The sequence below is a fragment of the Pongo abelii genome, chromosome 8 (genome assembly GCF_028885655.2).
Source record: "Pongo abelii isolate AG06213 chromosome 8, NHGRI_mPonAbe1-v2.0_pri, whole genome shotgun sequence".
NCBI lineage: Eukaryota > Metazoa > Chordata > Mammalia > Primates > Hominidae > Pongo > Pongo abelii.
The window spans coordinates 49,666,175-49,687,225 of NC_071993.2; the positions used below are offsets into that span (position 1 = coordinate 49,666,175).

Below are 21,051 nucleotides of genomic sequence, written 5' to 3' on the forward strand. Positions count from 1 at the left end.
CTATTTGTTATTATCACCTGCTCTCAGGTACCCTCCTGAGTAGCTGGGTCTGCAGGTCTGTGCCAGCACACCAGCTAATTTTTGCACTTTTTTGTAGAGACAAGGTTTTGCCATGTTGACCAGGCTGGTCACGAACTCCTAGGCTCAAGTGATGCACCCTCTTCAGCCTCCCAAAGTGCCAGGCATGTTACTTTGGACCCTCCCTCACATTCACTCTGGAAGTATCCCAATAAACTAGCTGTACTCACCAAAAAGGACTACTTATGTTCCTAAATAGTTGCCTGGGAGGGGCTGTTCAACTTCCTATCAAAATGGTATACGGGAATGTACTACATGAGTAACTCTCTTCCAGCTTTTTGTTGTGTGGCTACAAACTATTATATCTTTTTGCAATAAACACAAGAATTTCCACGTCCATTGTATTTCCAACTGCCCTCTTGGCCTAAAATGGATGCAGTGTACAATCATAGTTTAGAGGGGGCTAATCAGGACTGGAAAGAAATATGAAAAACACAAGGCACATAATTTGAAGAGAAACCAGAGTTTCAATTTCTCAGAGAATGTGAACAAAGGGAAACATGCCCTGCTTGAGAATAAATATAAAGTTCTTGCCGTTAAAATGCTGGGTAGAATATGTAGTTGAATTGTAAAGTACAGACACTTTTACTCTACCCATCTGAGAAACAAGAACAATCCATTCATTGTACAGCATAACAAAGTGCTTGATATTTAAATACTTTGAATGAATGATTTTTCAGTGAGGGAACATATCTAAATAACCCTTACATCTCTCTCCTTTGTAGAATATAAAGGTAAGAGTGATACTAAATATTTAACAGTTTTTACAGTATGAGCGCTGTGAAGACCTGAATGGGCTAATGTCACTTAGCGAGGATCTTTCTTGTGAACCCGCTGGTGGATGTGAAGGTTGGAGCTCTGGCTGAAGCCCTTCCCACACTTGCTGCACTCATAGGGCTTCTCTCCAGTATGTACTCTCTGGTGGATGAGGAGTTTGGAACTCTGGCTAAATCCCTTCCCACACTTGCCACAGTGATAGGGCTTCTCTCCAGTGTGGACTCTGAGATGGATGCGAAGATCCGAGCTCTGGCTGAAACCCTTCCCACACTCATAGCATTGATAAGGCTTCTCTCCCGTGTGGATGCACCGGTGAATGTGAAGGTTCGAGCTCTGACTGAAGCCCTTCCCACACTCACCACACTTGTAGGGCCTCTCTCCCGTGTGTACTCGCTGATGGATGTGCAGGTTTGAGCGCTGACTGAAGCTCATACCACACTCCCCACACTCATAGGGCTTCTCTCCAGTGTGGACTCGCTGGTGGATGTGCAGTTTGGAGCTCTGACTAAAGCCCTTCCCACACTTGTCACATTTATAAGGTTTCTCGCCTGTATGGACGGCATGATGGATGAGCAGACTTGAGCTCCTGGTGAAGCCCTTCCCACACTTGTCACACTTATAAGGCTTCTCATCTGTGTGGACTGCCTGATGGATAAGCAGACTCGAGCTCCTTGTGAAGCCCTTCCCACATTGCTCACATTTGTAGGGTTTTTCTTCTGTGTGGTCTCTCTGATGAAGTAGTAGCTCTGAGCTTTGACTGAAGTTCTTACCACACTGACTACATTCGTATTGTTTCTCTGCAGTGTGGATTTTCTCATATGGATGACCATCTGGGCTGGTGTTAAGTATTTTCCCACAGTTATTATGGTCACAGGGTTTCTCCTCTGTGTGAGCTCTCTGATGACTACAACTGACCACCTGTGATTTCCATCCATGAATGTCTTTGCAGTTACAGTCAATGGGATCCGAAGATTCTTCTAACTGGCCATTCTGGCAAGTTGCCTCACCATTTAACAATGGCGAGGCCAGTTCTTGTCTATCAGACACCAGTTTAACTTGAAGGTTCCCTGAACAACTTTCCCCCTTTATCACTTTTCTCTCAGTGCTTTCTTCCATTACAAAGAGACGTTTGCTTTCCTGATGACCCCGAGGCTCATTCTTACAGAACTTCACTGAAGAGTATTGTGTGTCTATTTGGCTTGAGACTTTCAAAGGCAAATATGTTTCACTTTCAATGTTTTTGAAACAATCACTTTGAAGAGTCATCACACTGTCCCTGTTTCTGGAAATAGGAGAAGATGCTTCTCCCCAGTGTTGACAAGGGGAAATATCTAGTTCAGGCTCCCCATCCATTTCCCCTCGATGATTCACAATACAATCCTGACTTCCAGTAATTGTACTGGCCATGCCTTCCAAAACTAGCCAGAAGGAAAGCTCATGTAACAGATCCTGAAGTGTTTCCTGCTGAAGATTCTCCACAGAATTTTCATTCAAGTCTCCTAGGGAACAAAGACAATTCAGTGGTAAGAACAAAGGGTAGACTTCAAGATTTCAGAGTGACAGTGCCTAAGGCCTGAAGTCTTAGTAACTAGGAAAAAGTTCAGCTTGTCTTCATAGTCATGTCCTTTGGGTTAAGGTCAGGTACATTTGTATCTGGGTACAAGACAGAAATTTTCTCTTGGCTTTTAAGCATAGCCAAGGAAAGTCTTCCCTAACTAATCCTATAGAAGGCTGTAAGTCCTATATCCTTGCTAACAATAACATTTCATCTCATCTCACTTCATTTTTTTTTTTGAGACAGAGTTTCACTCTGCTGCCCAGGCTGGAGTATAGTGGCGTGATCTGGTCTCACTGTAACCTTCACCTCCCAGGTTCAAGCAATTTTCCCACCTCAGCCTCCCAAGTAGCTGGGATTATAGGCACATGCCACCATGCCCAGCTAATTTTTGTATTTTTAGTAGAGGTGTGGTTTTTCCATGTTGACCAGGCTGGCCTCGAACTCCTGGCCTCAAGTGATCCATCCGCGTCAGCCTCCTAAAGTGCTGGGATTACAGGCATGAGTCACCACACCTGGCCTACTTTCCTTTAAGTCAATTTGCATTTAATTGGTATTCTGCTTTCATAGGTGTGGGGGATACAAGGAAGAAAATATAAATCCTTTTGCTTAACAAGCTAAAGCTTCCTGGGAAGACAAATATACCAAATAATGATAATACTAAGTGAGTGGTGTAGATGAACGTATAGTACAATACAGTACAGGTGATGTATGCCTAACCAGCCACGAAAGCACAGCAGAGGAACACTCAACTCAGACCCTGTGTTTAGGAAGATTTCTGGGAGAAAATGACAGGGGGGAAAAAAAAAAAAGAAGTGAAACATGGAGAGAAAATATGACATGCTAAAGAAAACTACAAGTGGCTTCTTATGAAGGAGATAAAAACAGTTAAGAGTGGTGAAGAATGTGCTACGGAGGGGAAGTAAGAGGCCAGAGCAAAGGGCTTAGTGTCTAATAATAAGGACCTCGGGGCTAAACCCTGAAGGGTTTGAAAACTATTAAAGAATTTTAATTCAGAGTGAAATGACTGACTTTGTGACAATAAACACCACTGGAAAGCAAGACTTTAGGTAGCGAGACGGCTGCCATAGCAAATCAGAAGAAAAACGGTAAGGATGATAGTTGTGGAGAGAATGGGAGAAATTCATTCTAGATCATGTGATGACAAACTAAACCTAGAAGAGAAAGGAGGCACCAAGCCTGTTCCTTGGGATCCCTGCCTGAGTGACGGTATGGTGGTGCTATATAATCAGATAGGAAATGCAAAAGGAAGAGGCTGAAGTAGGGAAGGCAGCAGAACTCAAATCTGCCTTGTATAATCTGTGGTGTTGGTGGAACATTCTTGCAGTACTGGTCAGTAAACTGTGAGATATATATAGGTCTGGAACTCCTGTGAGAGAACTGTGCTAGGAATACAGAGTTTAGACTTACTGGTATATTAAAAAACAAAACCAAAAACAAAACCCTCCCCTAGACTTAAACAATTAGAGTGAATAGCCTAATATTAAACTGAAATGTCAAGAAATCCATAATACTCTTGGGAAAACAGAAAGGCTGACATCGTCAGAATAAAAACATTGAGGAACTCCTAAATGATAACGAGCAGATGGATTAGGAGTGATGGAGGAACTAGGGGAAAAAATGTACAGCTCAAATTATGTATAACAGGAGGCTTCTTCATGGGTAAAACATCCTAAGAAATCATAGAAATTCAATTACTAAACTCAGAATCAATAATTGCAAAGGGAGCACTGACCCCATTTCTCTGGAGTTTATGTCTCAGAAAATAATAAACAATGATAAAGTAAGACATTTCTTAATTCAACTTAGGCATTCCTAACAGCTGTGCTAGTTTTTGCTGTTAGCAGCACTCTCCCAGCCCACCCTCTTCCTCTTAGAAATAGAAATATTGGATGGCTAGCAGCAGTGCCCTCATATAAAGCCTCAAGAATAAAATAAATGATCTGCCAAAGAAAGACTGCTAATAACATTAACTGGACTGAAGACAGAAGCAGAGGTTGAGGTAATGTTGAACCTACACAATGACCAATGGATTAAGGTACAAAAAAGAAGTAATTGACAACATAAGTGCCCAGGATAAAACTTCAAGCTAAACTTTTTAATAGGAGTTCTGACAAGGAAGACAGCCCAGCACTGGAAATGAAGAAGCAGGGCATGCCCCAGATAACTCAGTGGCAAAAGAGGTGGACTTAAAAAATGGCCTACATCACTGTGCAGGGGAGTACAGGGAATAGGAGGCCCACCTGAGGCTCAGCCCTAGCCCTTAGCCCACCCGTGGGGGGAGTTTACTGCCCGGGTAGCCCCCTTGCCCATGTATCCAGCTACAAAACAATTCAAATTTTTTCTTTTTCCCAAGATAAAACCTCAGCTAGCTCTGCCAACTGTCAAAAAAAAAAAAAAAAAAAAAAAGGCCTATAACATCCACCATCTGGATTCTTATTACCTCCCTCCCTAGCCCAATCAGCAGAAGTGTCCCCTAAAGTAGAACACACATGCATGCCACAGTGGGTCAAGCATGGGTTGAGGACACACTCCAATATCATGCTGAGAACACAAGAATTTTGAAAAAATATATAAGGAGACAAACAGAATTTAAAAGGTACATAATTAAAATCCCAGAAAAACTGGAGTGGATATCACATTTAAACACAATCTAATAATAAAATATAAACATATTGCTATGAAAAATAATAATTCTAAATAAAATGACTGAAGATGATGATAGGTTATGTCACTTGTTTCCTAGATATGTATCAGACTGTTTTAGTCAAACGCCTGCAATCTAGATGAGTTAAATAGTAAAATGAACACATGGCTAAGATGGAAGATTGAGGAATTCTCCAAGAATGCATATGAAAAGACAGACAAATAGAAAGATAAAAGTAAAAGCCCATCTCCAAGGAGCTGCATGAGGACAGTGAAGATGGAACACAGGGAGAGAAAATGATCAAAGAAATAACAACAAAAAAATGTTTCCTAGAATTCAAGATTCAGGGCCCAATAAATGCTAAAAAATGGTATGTAAAAAGACCCTAAACTAAACATACTCTTTTAAAACCTCAGGACTTCAAGGAAAAAACAAGCAAACAAACAAACAAACAAAAAAACAGAAAATGCTAAAAGCTTCCAAACAGAAAAGCCAGGTTATGTGCAAATAAATGAGAATTATATTGACACTGAACAACTAATCGGCAATATTGCAAATCTTCAATATCTTCAAATTTTGGGTTAAAAGTCATTGCGAAATTATAATTTTTACCCAGCCAATTAACCATTTCAATGGGAGGAAAAAATAGACACTCTTTCAGACATGAAAAGATTCAATTACTAAAACAATCATTCAGGAATATACTATAGCAAAATTTTTTAAAATTTAAGAAAAAGGATACATGCTGCAAGAAATAACAGTAAGCCAAGAAGTCAATACAATACATAATTAGGCCAGGCGTGGTGGTTCATGTCTGTAATCCCAGCATTTTGGGAGGTTGAGGCGAGGTGATTGCTTGAGCTCAGGAGTTCAAGAACAGTGTGTGCAACATGGCAAAACTCTCTCTCTACAAAATACAAAACAAAAACCCCCAAACCCCAAAATCATAGTTGAAAAATAAAAGAAAAAAATAAACAAAACTCTACAATAACAGTATGGAATCAAAACCCCCCAAATAAAATATATTTTTAAAAAGCAAGTATTAGCTTCAGAGGAAAAATAAAAAAAAAGGAACTATAATCATACTGTACTACTTGACTCTAGAGTGAACAACTAATTACAAAGTCAAAGCACTGTAAGCATTCATCACTGACATGACTCTAACATAAATTCTTGGGAGGCTAGGCATTTGAGGAGGTAATATAAAAAAGCTACATCCTCATCTATAATATGGGGAAGTCAATAGAAATTACAAAATATTGACAAACTGAGAAATAACAGTATATCACAATGCACTAAATTTAAAGGATACTGAAGTACCATTTTCCACCTGTTACACTAGCACAAACCCGAAGTCTGAAGATACACATTACTTGTGAATGTAAACTGATATGAAGGACAGACATTTTGACAATTATCAATGTCATAAATATATGCACTCAGCATTCCAACTTAGAGCTTTACTCTTCAGATTTTCAGGCATAATTTGTGAAATGACATTTACATGAGACAGCTCACTTTTTAAAGGCCAATGACCAGAACCTGGATAGACAAGAGCTACAGACATGAAAGAAACTTTTCATTGTGCACGTTTTATATTTATTTTTTAACCATGTGAATGCATTTATTGTTTACATGAGAGAGAAAAATAACAAAATGTAAACATATTGTCTGGAGTAGGAAGACAAACCCAATATGGAACAGCTAGAAAGGTGAAAACTGAGTGCCTTTGGAAGCCACACTGTGGCTGATGGAGCAGCAGAGTCAGGAAACAGAAATGTTTTTACTATGAGCTGTCCACACAACTTGTTTTACCCAGGTGAGTGTATCACTTTGTTTATAAATTTCAAAAGTAATGGCAAAAATGAAAAAGAAAAATGACAAAAGAAAAACAGGGCAGTTTGTAGCGTTAAATCATCAAATGGGCTGAAATGATTAAATGGATTTTAAAGGATATTGCTTCAACAGCCATATCGTACAATACTTGGAAATGGCTAGTGGTTATAGAAATTATAGGTATATGAAAATGAATGTGGGAGGAATTTTATGAAAGATGCATTTTAATGAAAGTGTGATGTTAGCTTTTAAAAAAATGTTTAAAATAATATGAAGAATGAGGCCGGGCACGGTGGCTCATGCCTGTAATCCCAGCACTTTGGGAGGCTGAGGTGTGTGGATTACTTGAGGTCAGGAGTTTGAGATCAGCCTGACCAACACGGTGAAACCCAGTCTCTTCTGAATATACAAAAAATAGCAGGGCGTGGTAGCGGGCACCTGTAGTCCCAGCTACTCAGGAGGCTGGGTCAGGAGAAATCACTTGAACCCGGGAGGTGGAGCTTACAGTAAGCCGAGATTGTGTCATTGCACTCCAGCCTGGGCGACAGAGTGAGACTTCGTCTAAAAGAAAAAGAAGAAGAAAAAAAATATGAAGAATGAGTGTATAACATTAGGAGAAAATAGACATGAGAAAAGGGGTCCTTTTACAGGGAGTTAACATGGCAGAAAAAAGCTCTAACACATACTGCATAAAACAGCACATTAAAAATACGCACAGTGTAATCTCATAAAATTTTAATATATATACTTGTACATACATAAGTACAGAGTCCATAGAAAGTGATTTGATTTCATATTATACTGTGTTGAGCTTTTGAGACTTTTATGTCTTACTTGCATAAAAGAAAAATGTTGAACAAGTATGTTCCATTTTATGTTAATAACAATGAAAACCTAGAGCAGAGCTTGAAATTGGAAGCCCATCTCCTACTTCATTTTTGTCTACTTGTAAATCACTCTCTACAGAGCAGTCACAGTGATACTGGGTCAATCAGAGCACACCATTCCCTGATACAATGGCTGCCCACTGAAGATAAATCTACTTTTTTTTTTTTTGAGATGGGGTCACACAGTGTCTCCTAGGCTGGAGTGCACTGGCACTATCTCAGCTCACTGCAACCTCCACCTCCTGGGCTCAAGCGATTCTCCCACCTCAGCCTCCAAGAAGCTGGGATTACAGGCATGCGCCACCACGCCTGGCTAATTTTTTGTCATAAATCCACTTTTTACCAGTGCCTTCAACGCCATAACTGAGCCAGGCCATGTTCACCACCTCTTCTCAGTCCTTCTTAGATGCACCCTGTGGTCTACCACACTCCTCCTTCCAGGTCTTTGGGTCTCCTCTTGTGTGGTTCTCTTTGCCTGGAATGTTCTTCTCCTCCCTAGCCACCTGTTTAAACTATTGATCCCTTAGCTCCCAGTTTAATGTCACTTCAGAGGCTCTCCCTAAGACACATACACAACCCACATTCCATCACATGCCTTTGTTCTCTCAGAGCAGTGTTCCATTCTTCATAGGACTTACCGACTGTATAGTAATACTCCAAAGAATGACATCATAAATGATGTTTAAAGGAGACAAGTGTACCTGTAACATCTAACTTAAGCTTGAAAAACGATGGCAACAATCTGACTAATTTTTACCCTATTTTAAGTGTTAAACAGACTCATTTTAGGGCAACATCTGTGGGATCTAGGAGTGTTAATAAACTTAAAAGAAGTTAAGGTTAAAAAAGAATTGGTGGGAGATTTTAGATACTGAGGACGAGAAGAGAGAAACTTTTTTTTTATTTTGAGACAGGGTCTCACTCTGTTGCCCAGGCTGCAGCCTGGAGATCTTTACTTGCTGCAGCCTGGAGAATTTTGCTCTCTGACGCCTCAACCTCTCTGGCTTAGGTGATCCTCCCACCTCAGCCTCCCAAGTAGCTGGGACTACAGGTGTATGCCACCAGGCCCGGATAATTTTTTATATTTTTTGTAGAAGGGGTTTTGCCATGTTGCCCAGGCTGGTCTCCAACTCCTGGGCTCAAGTGATCCTCCTGCTTCTGCCTCCCAAAGTGCTGGGATTACAGGCATGAGCCACCACGCCTGGCCCAAGAGAAATTGAATATAGTCATGGCCTATTTCTAAACTAGGAGACTGGAACAACTTTAATACTGACAAAAGTGGGAATATAAGAAGGGAACTTAAAAAGGAAAATAATTTTAGGCTTATCAAAATACAAAGGCGAGTTGAACACCATTAAATGTGTAACAGCTCCTCCTATAAGTGGACATACCATGCATTCTCAGGGGCAATAATGTCCCCAAGGGTGAGAATTGGTTCATAGGGGGCACAACAAATCTTTTTATTTTATTTTTTGGGAAGGAGTCTTGCTCTGTCACCCAGGCTGGAGTGCAGTGGCATGATCTCAGCTCACTGCAACCTCCACCTTCCGGGTTTAAGCAATTCTCCTGCCTCAGCCTCCTGAGGAGCTGGGATTACAGGCACCTGCCACCACGCCCAGCTAATTTGTGTATTTTTAGTAGAGACGGGGTTTTGCCATGTTGGCCAGGCTGGTCTCGAACTCCTGACCTCAGGTGATCCGCCCACCTCGGCCTCCCAAAGTGCTGGGATTATAGGTGTGAGCCACCACACCTGGCCAAACAAATCTTACATATTATGCTGGTTTGGGACTGACAAAAACAATCCTACCTGACAAAACCTTATTCCTTCATACTTAAATTTCTCTAAAGGAGAAATTTAATTTGTCTCCTTTTGGCAGGGAGAGAGTAATGATAAAGAAAAAGGCCGAGAAACACTGATGATGTAACTTAAAACCAAAGAGCCCTTTGAGATTTCAAGTTAGAAAAAAAGACAGAAGCCAGGAGATCAAGACCAGCCTGGCTAACATGGTAAAACCCTGTCTCTACTAAAAATACAAAAAATTAGCTGGGCATGGTGGCATGTGCCTGTAGTCCCAGCTACTCAGGAGTCTGAGGCAGGAGAATTGCTTGAACCTAGGAGGCGGAGGTTGCAGTGAGCCCAGATCACGCCACTGCACTCCAGCCTGGGCGACAGAGCAAGACTCCATCTCAAAAAAAAAAAAAAGCCAGAGAATCTACAGAGAAAAGGACTAAGAGAGAAGCTGGAGGAAACAGAAAAACTATGATTTCATGCATGACAAAGAATTTCAAGAGAAGGTCAACACTATAGAAACCATCAGTAAAACTGATAATGGTAAATATGCTGAAATAAAAATTAAAAAAGGAACAAACTCTGAAAGAGACAAAAGTTCAGTGGTGACTTCCAAGTGGGCAATTTTGGTACAAGAACAGAGCACAGGCACTGGGTTTATATAAAGAACGTGGAAAGGCCTGGTTCACTACCTGGAGGTAACCACTTTGCCCTGTAGCATTCTCTTTACTCCCCAGGATTAGCTGAAAATAGAAACTGAAAGGCCACAGTTACTGAGGGAAGAGAACCAGGGCCCCACGGTGGACTGAGGGAGGCAAAAACCCTGAAAGCTAACATGATGGCACATTTTTCAGTGTTTTTTTTTTAAAGAAGGGTCTCACGGTCACCAGGGCAGGAGTGCAGTAGTGTCATCTTGGCTCACTGCAACTCTGCCTTCCTGGCTCAAGGGGTCCTCCCACCTCAGCCTCCCGAGTAGCTGGGATTACAGGTAACTGCCACCATGTCCTGCTAATTTTTGCATATTTTGTAGAGACAGGGTTTCGCTGTGTTGCCCAGGCTGGTCTCTAACTCATGAGCTCAAGCCATCTGCCCGCCTTAGCCTCCCAAAGTGCTGGGATTATAGGCAGGAGCCACTGTGCCCAGCCACTTTTCAGTGTTTTTTGTAGAATGGCTGCTTTTGGCTATAAAATGGCAAGTTCATGTGGTTCAACCTAGTAGGTATACATTCATTTCCCCATCTAATTTAAGTTCTTTATGAACATATTTTTTAATGGCTACATACTTTTCTGTGATCCATGATAATTTGCCTGACCAATCCCCTGTGATACATTTAGTGGGCAAATAATTTTTTCACTATTTTGAATAATTCTATAATGAATATCTTTGTTCACAATTTTCAGTTAAAATTACTAATTATTGCCTTAGACTAGATATCTAAAAAATGAATTACTGCATTTGAAAATGTTTAAGGCTCCTTGATTCAGGCAGTCAAAAAGTGTTTTATCTGGCCGGGTGTGGTGGCTCATGCCTGTAATCCCAGCCACTCCGGAGGCCGAGGCAGGAGAATCACTTGAACCTGGGAGGTGGGGGTTGCAGTGAGCTGAGATCGTGCCACTGCACTCGACTCCAGCCTGGGCGAAAGAGGGAGACTCCGTCTCAAAAACAAACAAACAAACAAAAAAACAAAAGACTCCTTCTCAAAAAACAAAAAACAAAAAACAAAGAAGTGTTTTATCTATTTGTAGGGTATGAGAGTGTCTCACCATGAGTTTTGATTATTTTTGGGAGGGGAGAGGGATGAATTCCTGAATGTGTAAGAAAAGAAATAATGGAAACTGGATATTGTCAGGCAGGGGGAGGACATTCAATGAAAAATAAAGTCCAAGCAAAGATGGCACAAGACCAATGTGGGGGAAATGTGGGGAAAGGCAAGAGTACAGAGAAGCAAGTGACCATTACTGGGAAAGACCACAACCTCCTGCAGAGGTAGAAGGGAAGTAAGTGAATAGATCAGGTAAAACAGTAGCACATAGGAAACATTCCGGAAGTCCCTGCTTTCGACACAGACTGCAAGATATCAGATAACTCCTGGAACATTGAAAAAGGGACTCCTCTGTTGTGGATTAGCCTGACTTATAACTTGCCATGATGCCTGGTGCTCTTTGGGGTTCACTTGTTATTATATAATGATCTTTATCTCGCTCCATCTGAGAGATCACATTTCAGAAACTCACAGGGATTGGGTGATTGTGCAGAAAGCAAAATCAGTCCCACCTCTGGCTTATAAAGGATGGAAAAGGTATAGTTTTTGAGACAACCCGGTAAAACTACCATTCTCCAATTCTTACCAAGTTCTTTAGCTGCTTAGAATAGTCAGAAAACATCCTTTTGTGTCAAAAAGGAAGTAGGAAACAAAGAGGCCAATGGGCAGGTATCCAAGTTCACATGTCCTTACCCACCAAAGTTTCTGTAGTTGCCCAGCATCACAGCTCTGCACAGCCTCCTGGGAGCAGAGTCCAGGTGGCCTCACTCCTCCTCGGTGAAGGCCACAGAGGCATCCTTGAATGTAACTGGTTCCTAAAACATTAAGCACATTCATCCTCAACAAACAACCATCTGTACAAATCCCCTGGAAATGGGGTGGAGTCAGCAGCACTGGAAAAGGTAAGAAAGGTATAGAAGAAGTTTGCAGCTCAGGGGATCTGAGTGAGCTAGGCCAAGTTTTGTTGGAAAGTCTTTCCTTTCTCACTTACTTGGCTACTTCCATCCAAATCATTTCCCTCCTGCCCACAACATATCTACGCCCAAGTTCTCAGCTACTGAATCTTTCTGTGTCACTCTCTTCTTGTGTCATTGCTGAATTGTCATCTTCACCTCATTCCCACCATTATCCTGTCAACCTTAACACTCGCAGGAACAATTTACCCAACACTCTGACCTCACATTTCTTAATCTCCACAGTGCCAATGATCTCAGCCACATTTCATCAAACTGTAATAATGATAATCGGGACTAGTCCACTACCTGGACCCCTCTACTCTTAAAATATTAATCTCTCTAATATCCTACAAGTTAAAAATCCCTTCCTGTGCTTTCTGTTCTTCCTCTTCTAAACTAAGTAGTTGAACATTACTGGGAAAATAAAATAGCACATATACACAGCCATAAAACACTCTCCTGAGGGATCCCTTGACTTAAAATACCATTCACTGCCAAATATTTATTTCCAGCCCTAACCTCTTACCTCACCTCCAGACTCCAGCTTTCTACCTTTTAACATCTACACTGGGACGTCTAAAGGTGCTTAAAACTTAACAGGCCCTAGCTGAGCACGGTGGCTCACGGCTGTAATCCCAGCATTTGGGGAGGCTGAGGTGGGCGGATCACTTGAGGTCAGGAGTTAGAGACCAGCCTGGCCAACATGGTGAAACCTTGTCTCTACTGAAAATACAAAAATTAGCCAGGTGTGGTGGTGCGTGCCTGTAGTCCCAGCTACTCAGGAGGCTGAGGTGGAAGGATCTCTTGAACCCGGGAGGCGGAGGTTGCAGTGAGTCGAACAAACAAACAAAAAACAAAACAAAAAACTTAACAGGCCCCAACAGAACTCCTGCTCCAGCAATATCCATCAGCATCTGCTCTTCCCCAGTCATCCCCATTTTAGTAAACAGCCACACGAACCACTCAATTGCTCAAACCAAAATCCCTGAAGTCATTTCATTCTCATCCTCACATCTCACCCATCACCCACCTCCTTTACCGCTGAAGCATATCGGCATCCACCCAGCTCCCCTGCCCTGCACTGTCACCTCTCTAGGCCTAGGCAGCACTTGCTCTCACCCACACCAACCTCCTGGTTGGTCTGACTCTACTCTTGCTCCCCCAAACATGAATTTTCCACATGGCAGCCAAGGTGATCTTTTAAAACAAAAACAAGGCCAAGCGTGAAACCCTCCAAAGGCTTTTCAGTGGCCATCGAGTAAAATCCAGACTCTTCATCCTGGCCCGTGAGGCCCTCCTGTCACCTCCCCAACCTAGGCCTCTCTTATGATCATATTCAGCACCAGTGACCCAGCAGGCCCTTGAACCGCATCAAACTCATTGTAGCTTCTGCGCTCGCTGCCCTCTCCATTCCTCATGATTCAGCTCTCAGTCCAACTGTTGCCTCTTCAGAAAGCATGTCACTGACCATCTAATCCACTGGAGCATCCTGTATATATCATTTTCCTGGTTTAATTTAATTAATTTCTTCTTATAACTTATGCCTTACCTTATTTTCTTATTCACTTGCTTTCTTATTTACTGTCTCTCCCTGCTGAGACTTAAATTCCCCAAGAATAGAGAGGCTGCCTCATTTGTTCATGACTGCATCCCCAAGACCTCAAGCAGGGCCTGGCACATAAAGGGAGTCCAAATATTTATTCAGTCAATGTCAGCAAATCTGGTTCCCTTCAGGGCTCTGTCTGATGAAGCAATGCTTCTTAAACTGCCTGTGGTGAAGAACCAGTTTTTTGTTTTTGTTTTTCAAACTCTCAATTTCAGTACTTATATCTGCACAGTGCATGGGCTGGCACCACTCTCTAAGGCACAATTTCAAAAGTAAAGTGATAGAATATATAAAAAGTCATAAAGACTGTCTCATAAATTTGATCAGCTAAGCCAGCTTCGGCCTGAGGCTACAGAGGCACCACTCCCTCCTTCCTTGGGCCTGCCCTGCAGGAGTGACATGACTTACCCAACTTGTCACCAGTGGGGAAGGATGAGAGTAAAGATGAAGGTAAGGATGGGTGTTGTCTCCCAAGCTTTCTGTTCAAGGTCACTGGTCTCCACTCTGAGGAAGAGGGCTGGAAAAGGAGGCTAAAGCCCCGGAGTAAAGGTGGGACAAACAAACAGAAGCAAATGTTGCTGCCTTCAAGCTCCATCACTACATCCTTTAGCAACGCATGACCCATGGCATATTAAAAGCAGGTAGACTGGCTGCTCTTCCCAAGCAGAACTTCTCTTCAGACCACAGAGAAAAAAAAATTTCTTTCTGTTTAAGGCTAATCTCTTCCTGTGCATTCTAGATCAAATCCCTTCTTCTATCTTCAGAGATGCAAGCCCACCAATCATCTTTTCTCTCCCTTATTTTTTATCCGTCTTCCATCCAGTCGTCTGGATTGTCTAATCCTCCTTCTCTACCTCAACAATATTCAAACCATTTCAGATCCTGTCAATTCTGCCTCCTAAATTTCCCTCCAATGTGTTACCTCTTTTTCATTTCCACTGCCAGTCTTAGTAAGACCCTTAATTTTTTTTCTTACCTAAGCTACAATAACTCCTTACCAATTCTTTGCAGTACAATTTTTGTCATCTTTCAGTCCCTAGGTTAGACAACCAGAGTTATTAATTTTTTAAGGTCCTCAAGATAAAATGGCAGGTGGGATTCCATTCTGAGAAGGGAAAGGATATGTTGGTGGACTACTAACTTTGTGGTAGGTAAAAAAATGACAGGAGTAGACCAAATGAGAAGAATCACTGTGACAAGGGAAGGGAGAAAAGGAAAGGAAATTAGTGGTCCTGTTAAAGCAAGACAAAGCTGGGACTGAAACACTGAATAATCAACAGTCTTCCCAGGTATCAGTGGCACTAAGGAGTCACTCCAAGGCTGTGCTCCTGCTTACAGTGGGGAGAGCAGACTTGATATTCTAAAGGCCAACCAAAGAGGAAGGTCACAAGTTCAATCGTTTCCTGTTTCTATCAGACAAATGTCAACCTCCTCAGAACTACATACATGCCATCATGTGGCCTTCCACTTCTTTCCAGAGCCCATCTCTGCTGTATCTAACAATTTACTTTGAAGTGGAAAAGCAGGAAGAAGCACACTGGATTACCTGGAGGCATTCAACACATCACACTTGAGTCTAGCACAGTCCTTTCTATAATACGCCCTAACTTATTGAGCTCTCCCATTCATTTTGGAGCTTTCAGTCCCAGGACAATAGCCTCTTTCTGAAGCATGAGGATGAGTTAGAATTCTCCTCCTCTGAGATCTCATAGCATCTTTCACATCCCTCTACTATAGCTATTAAGTCTGTCTCCCAAGTTGGCTGGAAGATTCTGAAGGATAGGGGCTACACTCAACTCATCTTTGTTGTTTGAGACAGAGTCTCACTCTGTTGCCCAGGCTGGAGTGCAGTGGCATGATCTCGGCTCACTACAACCCCCACCTCCCGGGTTCAAGAGATTCTCCTGCCTTAGCCTCCCGAGTAGCTGGGATTACAACAGGCACCAACATGACCAGCTAATTTTTGTATTTTTAGTAGAGATGAGGCTTCACTATGTTGGCCAGGCTGGTCTCAAACTCCTGACCTCAGGTGATCCTCCCCACTTAGCGTCCCAAAGTACTGGGATTACAGGTGTGAGCCACCATGTCTGGCCTCAATTCATCTTTAAATCCCCAGCAACTACCATAATTGACTTGGAATCTGAAAGATAAATATAAATTCACATTCAATTTAAATGAATAATAATACAACTAAAAGAAAACTTAAAGACAGTCAAGCCCAAGACCCTCAGTTTACAGATGAAAAAAACCACAGTTCATAAGGGCGAAGTGACTTACCCAATGTCACAGACGAAGGGCAGGGTTAACTAAGACTCCTGCCTTTCAGCAGACCTAAGGACAGTGTGGTACATAGAAAACACACAGTGCTTGGAATGAAGTCCTTCCTTTAAATTAAAAAAGTTGTTGTGTAACACACACCAGAATCTCAAAATTTACTAAACTAGCAATCCCCAGTTGCAGCGGCAGTGAATAATTAATCATTAGGGAGCAGGCAGAAGCGAAGGAAGGAAAATGTATTGATTCTCCTAAGGTTAATCTCCCTTGAAGTCCTCAATTACTTTTCAGGGCACAGAGAAGCCATGCTCTCAGTACCTCAAGACAGCTTACTGTCCTCTAAACAGATTTTTTCTAAGAGCTTACGTGTGTGAGGGCAGTATTTGCCAAGCAAAAAGATGGCCTTTGCTGGTAGTGTTAAAAAACATTTTTTTTTTCCTTAAAACACAGTCTGATATTTTATTCAAACAACTTCTGATGTGATGACCTGTTTAGTTAATGGAGAAAGAACAGCCTGAAGTTAGAAAACATGGGGTTTACTTCTGGCCTTCTGCTCTCTGCAACAAAGGACAAGGCACTTTCCTTCGGCTCTCTCAGAGTTAGCCGAGTTAGAGCTCTCCACCATAAAATGCCAGGACAGGGCAAAGAGGGGGCGGACCATCTCAAACACCCTGGGATTCTAAGTGGGGGCTGACCATCTCAAATACCCTGGGAGTCTAAGGGTTAATTTTGAGGTAGCCTCCTACAGATGGTTTTACGGAGACAACTGAGAACTCTCTTTAAAAAAGTACGACTTGGTAATTTAAAATTTACTGGAACAGTTAAATATGTAGACATGCTGGTGAAAGAAAACAAATCAACCTGAGTATAAAGGATGAATAACTCATTTTACCTACCCTAGAGACACTTATATCAAGTGTATAGAGAGATATTTCACAATAAACCTTTGGATGTACAAAGATCAAAAGAATAAAAAAGGAGTGAAACTCTCCTTTCACTAGGTCTGGAATAGAGAAGGAAGCTTAGTTCTTAAAAAAACGCCACAGAGAGTTCTGATGCATAACCTGGTTGAAAAGCATTTCTAGAGTGATTTTGTAACCACTGTGCTGCCATTTAACAAATTTCCTCGTTTTTGACTCATAGTTAATAAATTATCACTATTAATATGCATTTTTTTGTGTACAGGTAATATGTTCATCAAGATGGTAAGCTCCTTGAAGAAAAGCACCGTGGTTTATCATTCCATCTGTTTTGCTGAGACCACTTAGCACTGGGATGAGTGTGGAATAGCTTGGAATGACTTTCAATGTGAGTGAAATGTCTGGCAGGAAAAGGCAGGCTTTGAGAGGCTCCCCAGGAGGGCACAGTCCACTGCTCTGAGGAGTGGAATAAATTATTGGAAGCAGGATGGGCCAGTGAAAACTCTCTGTGCAGACCCTGGTGACATCATCTGCTAGCTACATGTCCTTAGTATCTTAATGTCCCTACATCCATAGCTATAAAATACCTTACTGGGGGCCTGACAATAAAGAAAACAACACATGGCACAGGGACATTTCAGGGAGATGGCATTTTAGGAGAAATGGAACGCCAACTCACCCGGACCTTGGTCATTTCTTACTTCCAGAGGGGATGGATTCCTGGAAAGGCAGAGTTAGGGAAAGAGAAAAAGCCATGAAAATCAAGTCCAGCAAGACTGCAGGGAAAAAGTTACTCCGCTCCTGCCTCTGACGCTTCTTCAGTCAACCCTTCCACTCACACTCCCTCCATCAGGTGAGAGGTTGTGACGCATTTTCTGTCACCACCTTCATCTCTCTCCACAGGGTTTTCGATTGAACAAGCCGTCTTCCCCCCAAAACCAAGAGGCTAAGTAAATTCCGCAGCCGCCGGCAGCTCTAAGCAGTGCCCATTTCCTCTGACTTTTCCGATCTCTGTCCTAAAGTTCTAGTTAAGAGGAGGAGCTTCTCGGGATGGATTTCGGTTGCCCAAGACGCCTTCCCCGACCTCATTCTCAGGAGCCTGGCGCGTTCCTGCGGTGCGGGGGCTCAGATGCAAGCTCTTTTCAGCAAAGGCAGTGCTGCGGACAGAAACCTCAGTCTCTTACAGGAGCCCCCCTCCGTCGCCTAACGTCCACCGAAAACCCCCCTGCAGTAACGCCCATCACAAGCGAGGAAAAGGCCGGCGTGGCCAACCATGAAGCCCCCAGCCGGCCCAGGCCAGAGCTCGGCCAGGAGGGAGGAGGGGCCATCGGAGGCGCGGCCGCTCAGCTGCAGGGCCCAACAGGCTTCGGTGTGGCCGCAGCCCGGCCCCGGGGGCGCAGCAGCTCGGAAATGCGGCGCCGGGACACACGTGCCGCCGCGGGGCGCGCCTCCGCTGGTCGCGTGCTCTACCATCGCCGCCCTCCCGGCTTCTGCAGCTCGGCGGCCCAGCGCCTTCCCCGCGGCACACCCATTTCCTGACCCTTGAACGCCTCTGCCAGCGGCTGGGGAAGCCCGGCCAGTCTCACCTCCCACGTGGAACCCCACGCCTGCAGGGACCAGATTCCGGATGCTGACCGCTCGCGCGCCTAGAGCCCCGAAATACAAATCCCAGCAAGCCGCGGGCGAGCCACGCCCACTTCCGGCGCGGGTCCCTGCGCTCTGCGCTGTGCGGTATGGGATTCTTGGGCAGAGGGGATCATTTTTGAGTCAGCGACGCGTGTATTCAAGTCCTCCTCCTCGTTTTTTATTACAAACAAATAAGAATTATTTTAGGAATACCTGTTAAGGTGATTTTCATTTGTTAAAATACTATTGGGGAAAAGGATGTAAATACCCATAATTTCATCTTTACCTTTCAAAACATTCTGAAGTGAATATTTGCCATTCGGCATCTTCCATCTCACCTCTGAAGTTCATCCATTTAACAGATATTAATTGACAGCCAACTGTGTACCAGGAGCTGTTCAAGATGCTTGCACAAAACTCACTGCCCTATTCTAGTGGGGGAAACAAGCAATCCATAAATACAGTAAATATATGGCATCGTGTGTGTCATGAGGTGGTACAGAAAGCATAGAGCTGCGCGGGGTGTGGCGAGGTGCGTGTGTGGCGAGGTGCGTGTATGGCGAGGTGCGTTTGTGGGTGTGTAGGGCTAGGGGTGTACTTTGCAATTTTAAATAGGGGATCTTGGAACAAACACAGGAGGTGAGGGAATTAGACAAGTGGCTCCCAGCAGTCAGAACTCTCCTAAACGCACACAAGGGTTGTTGATGCCAGGATTTTACATTTATTTCACTTCTCACCGAGTGACACAGAGCTACCCATTTGGTCTTTTCCCAATTCCTTTCTTTCACATTTATTTTGGAGCGGAAAGAGATGTTGCCTGGACCTCTCTTCTACATCCTCCGCCTTCCTTGGTGTGTTAGTTTCCAATTGCTGTCACAACAAATTACCACAAACTTAGTAGTATAACAAACATGTTATACTACTCTTAAACTTCTGGAGGGGCCAAGTCTGAAATCAGTTTTACTGGGCTTTATAAAGTCAGTGTTGGTGGGGCTAGTTCCTCCTGGAGGTTCTAGATGAGAATATTTCTTTGCCTTTTCCAGCTCCCAGTGACTGTTTGCATTCCTTGGCTTATGGCTCGTTCCTTTATCTTCAAACTGCATGACTGCAATCTCTGCCTTCATCATCACATCACATGCTCAGGCACTGGCTCCTCGTGGGTCCTTCTAATAACGACTGTTGTGATTACATCAGGCCCAGCTGGCTAATCTGGGATAATCTCTTGACGTTAAGATCCTTAATTTAATCACATTTCAAAAAAATCCCTCTTGCCATAGAAATTAACATCCACAGCTTCTGGGGGTTAGGACGTGGACATATTTGGAGGACTGTTATTTTCAGCCTGCAATGCTTGGAGAGGCCCATGTCCCCTTCAGTCTCCTCCTCAGAGATGCTGTCTTACCTTTTTCCTGGGGAACACAAAATGTCTCCCTTGGACCTTACTCTTCTCCTCATTCTTCAGTGGAAAACCACGGAGCTTTTCCCCATTTAGATTTACCACCCTTGCCCTGACCTTTACTTCCTCATGTACTCACTTCTCTCCTCACGCAATTTAAGAGGCCATGGCCCATGGTTATGGCCAGTCCTGTTTATGTGCAGTAACCCTTAACTCTCTTGTCCCAGTCTTTCTTGGTTTTATTCTCTTGATAGAAACCCAAATGTGCTTGAATCCAGTTCCTGGCCTGCGCCTGTATGGCAGAGGTTGGTTGAGAAAACCACATGGCTGGGATGATTGGTTTCATTTTCAGTTTATAACCACTAAGTTCAAGGGGGCCCTTCATGCTGCCTGGCTATCCTTCTACATTTCTTAGTCCATCCGTTCTCCTAAATGACTATTTCACAGGTTCTACTCTCTTTTCATTATTTATTTATTTATTTTTTTGAGCCAGGCTGGAGTTCAGTAGTGCGATCTTGGCTGACTGCAATCTCTGCTTCCTGGGCACAAGCGACCCTCCCACCTCAGCCTCCTAAGTAGCTGGGACTATAGGCTTGTTTCACCACGCCAGGCTAATTTTTGTATTTTTTTTTTAAGAGATGAAGTTTCACCATGTTGTCCAGGCTGGTCTCCACCTCCTGGGATCAAGCGATCCTCCCACCTCAGCTTCCCAAAGTGCTGGGATTACAGGCTGAGCCACCATGCCTGGCCTTCTACTCTTTTCAAGCCGCCGACAACTCTTCCCATCTCACTGAGTGCTGATGACTTTACTTTCTGTTACTGAGTAAAGAGAACTTCTATACCGCCTCACAGGCACATCTACCCTCCTCTCTGCGTTAGAACCTGTATGCTCTACTTTTCATTCTGAGTCACCGGCCCTAG

The 21,051-nt window shown here is 43.2% G+C and overlaps 1 protein-coding gene across 18 annotated transcripts; it reads right to left on the minus strand.

Annotated features, from left to right (window-relative positions):
* Positions 1–525: 525 nt before the first annotated feature.
* Positions 526–18,778, minus strand: ZNF239 (zinc finger protein 239). 18 transcript variants are annotated; one of them, XM_063727120.1, is made up of 6 exons: positions 18,695–18,778; positions 17,788–17,828; positions 16,192–16,245; positions 14,323–14,444; positions 12,050–12,167; positions 526–2,354 (listed from the first exon to the last, which is right to left on the minus strand). In XM_063727120.1, exons 5-6 carry the CDS (start codon positions 12,072–12,074, stop codon positions 886–888), a joined length of 1,494 nt encoding a protein of 497 aa, XP_063583190.1. In that variant the 5' UTR covers positions 12,075–12,167; positions 14,323–14,444; positions 16,192–16,245; positions 17,788–17,828; positions 18,695–18,778; the 3' UTR covers positions 526–885.
* Positions 18,779–21,051: the final 2,273 nt, after the last annotated feature.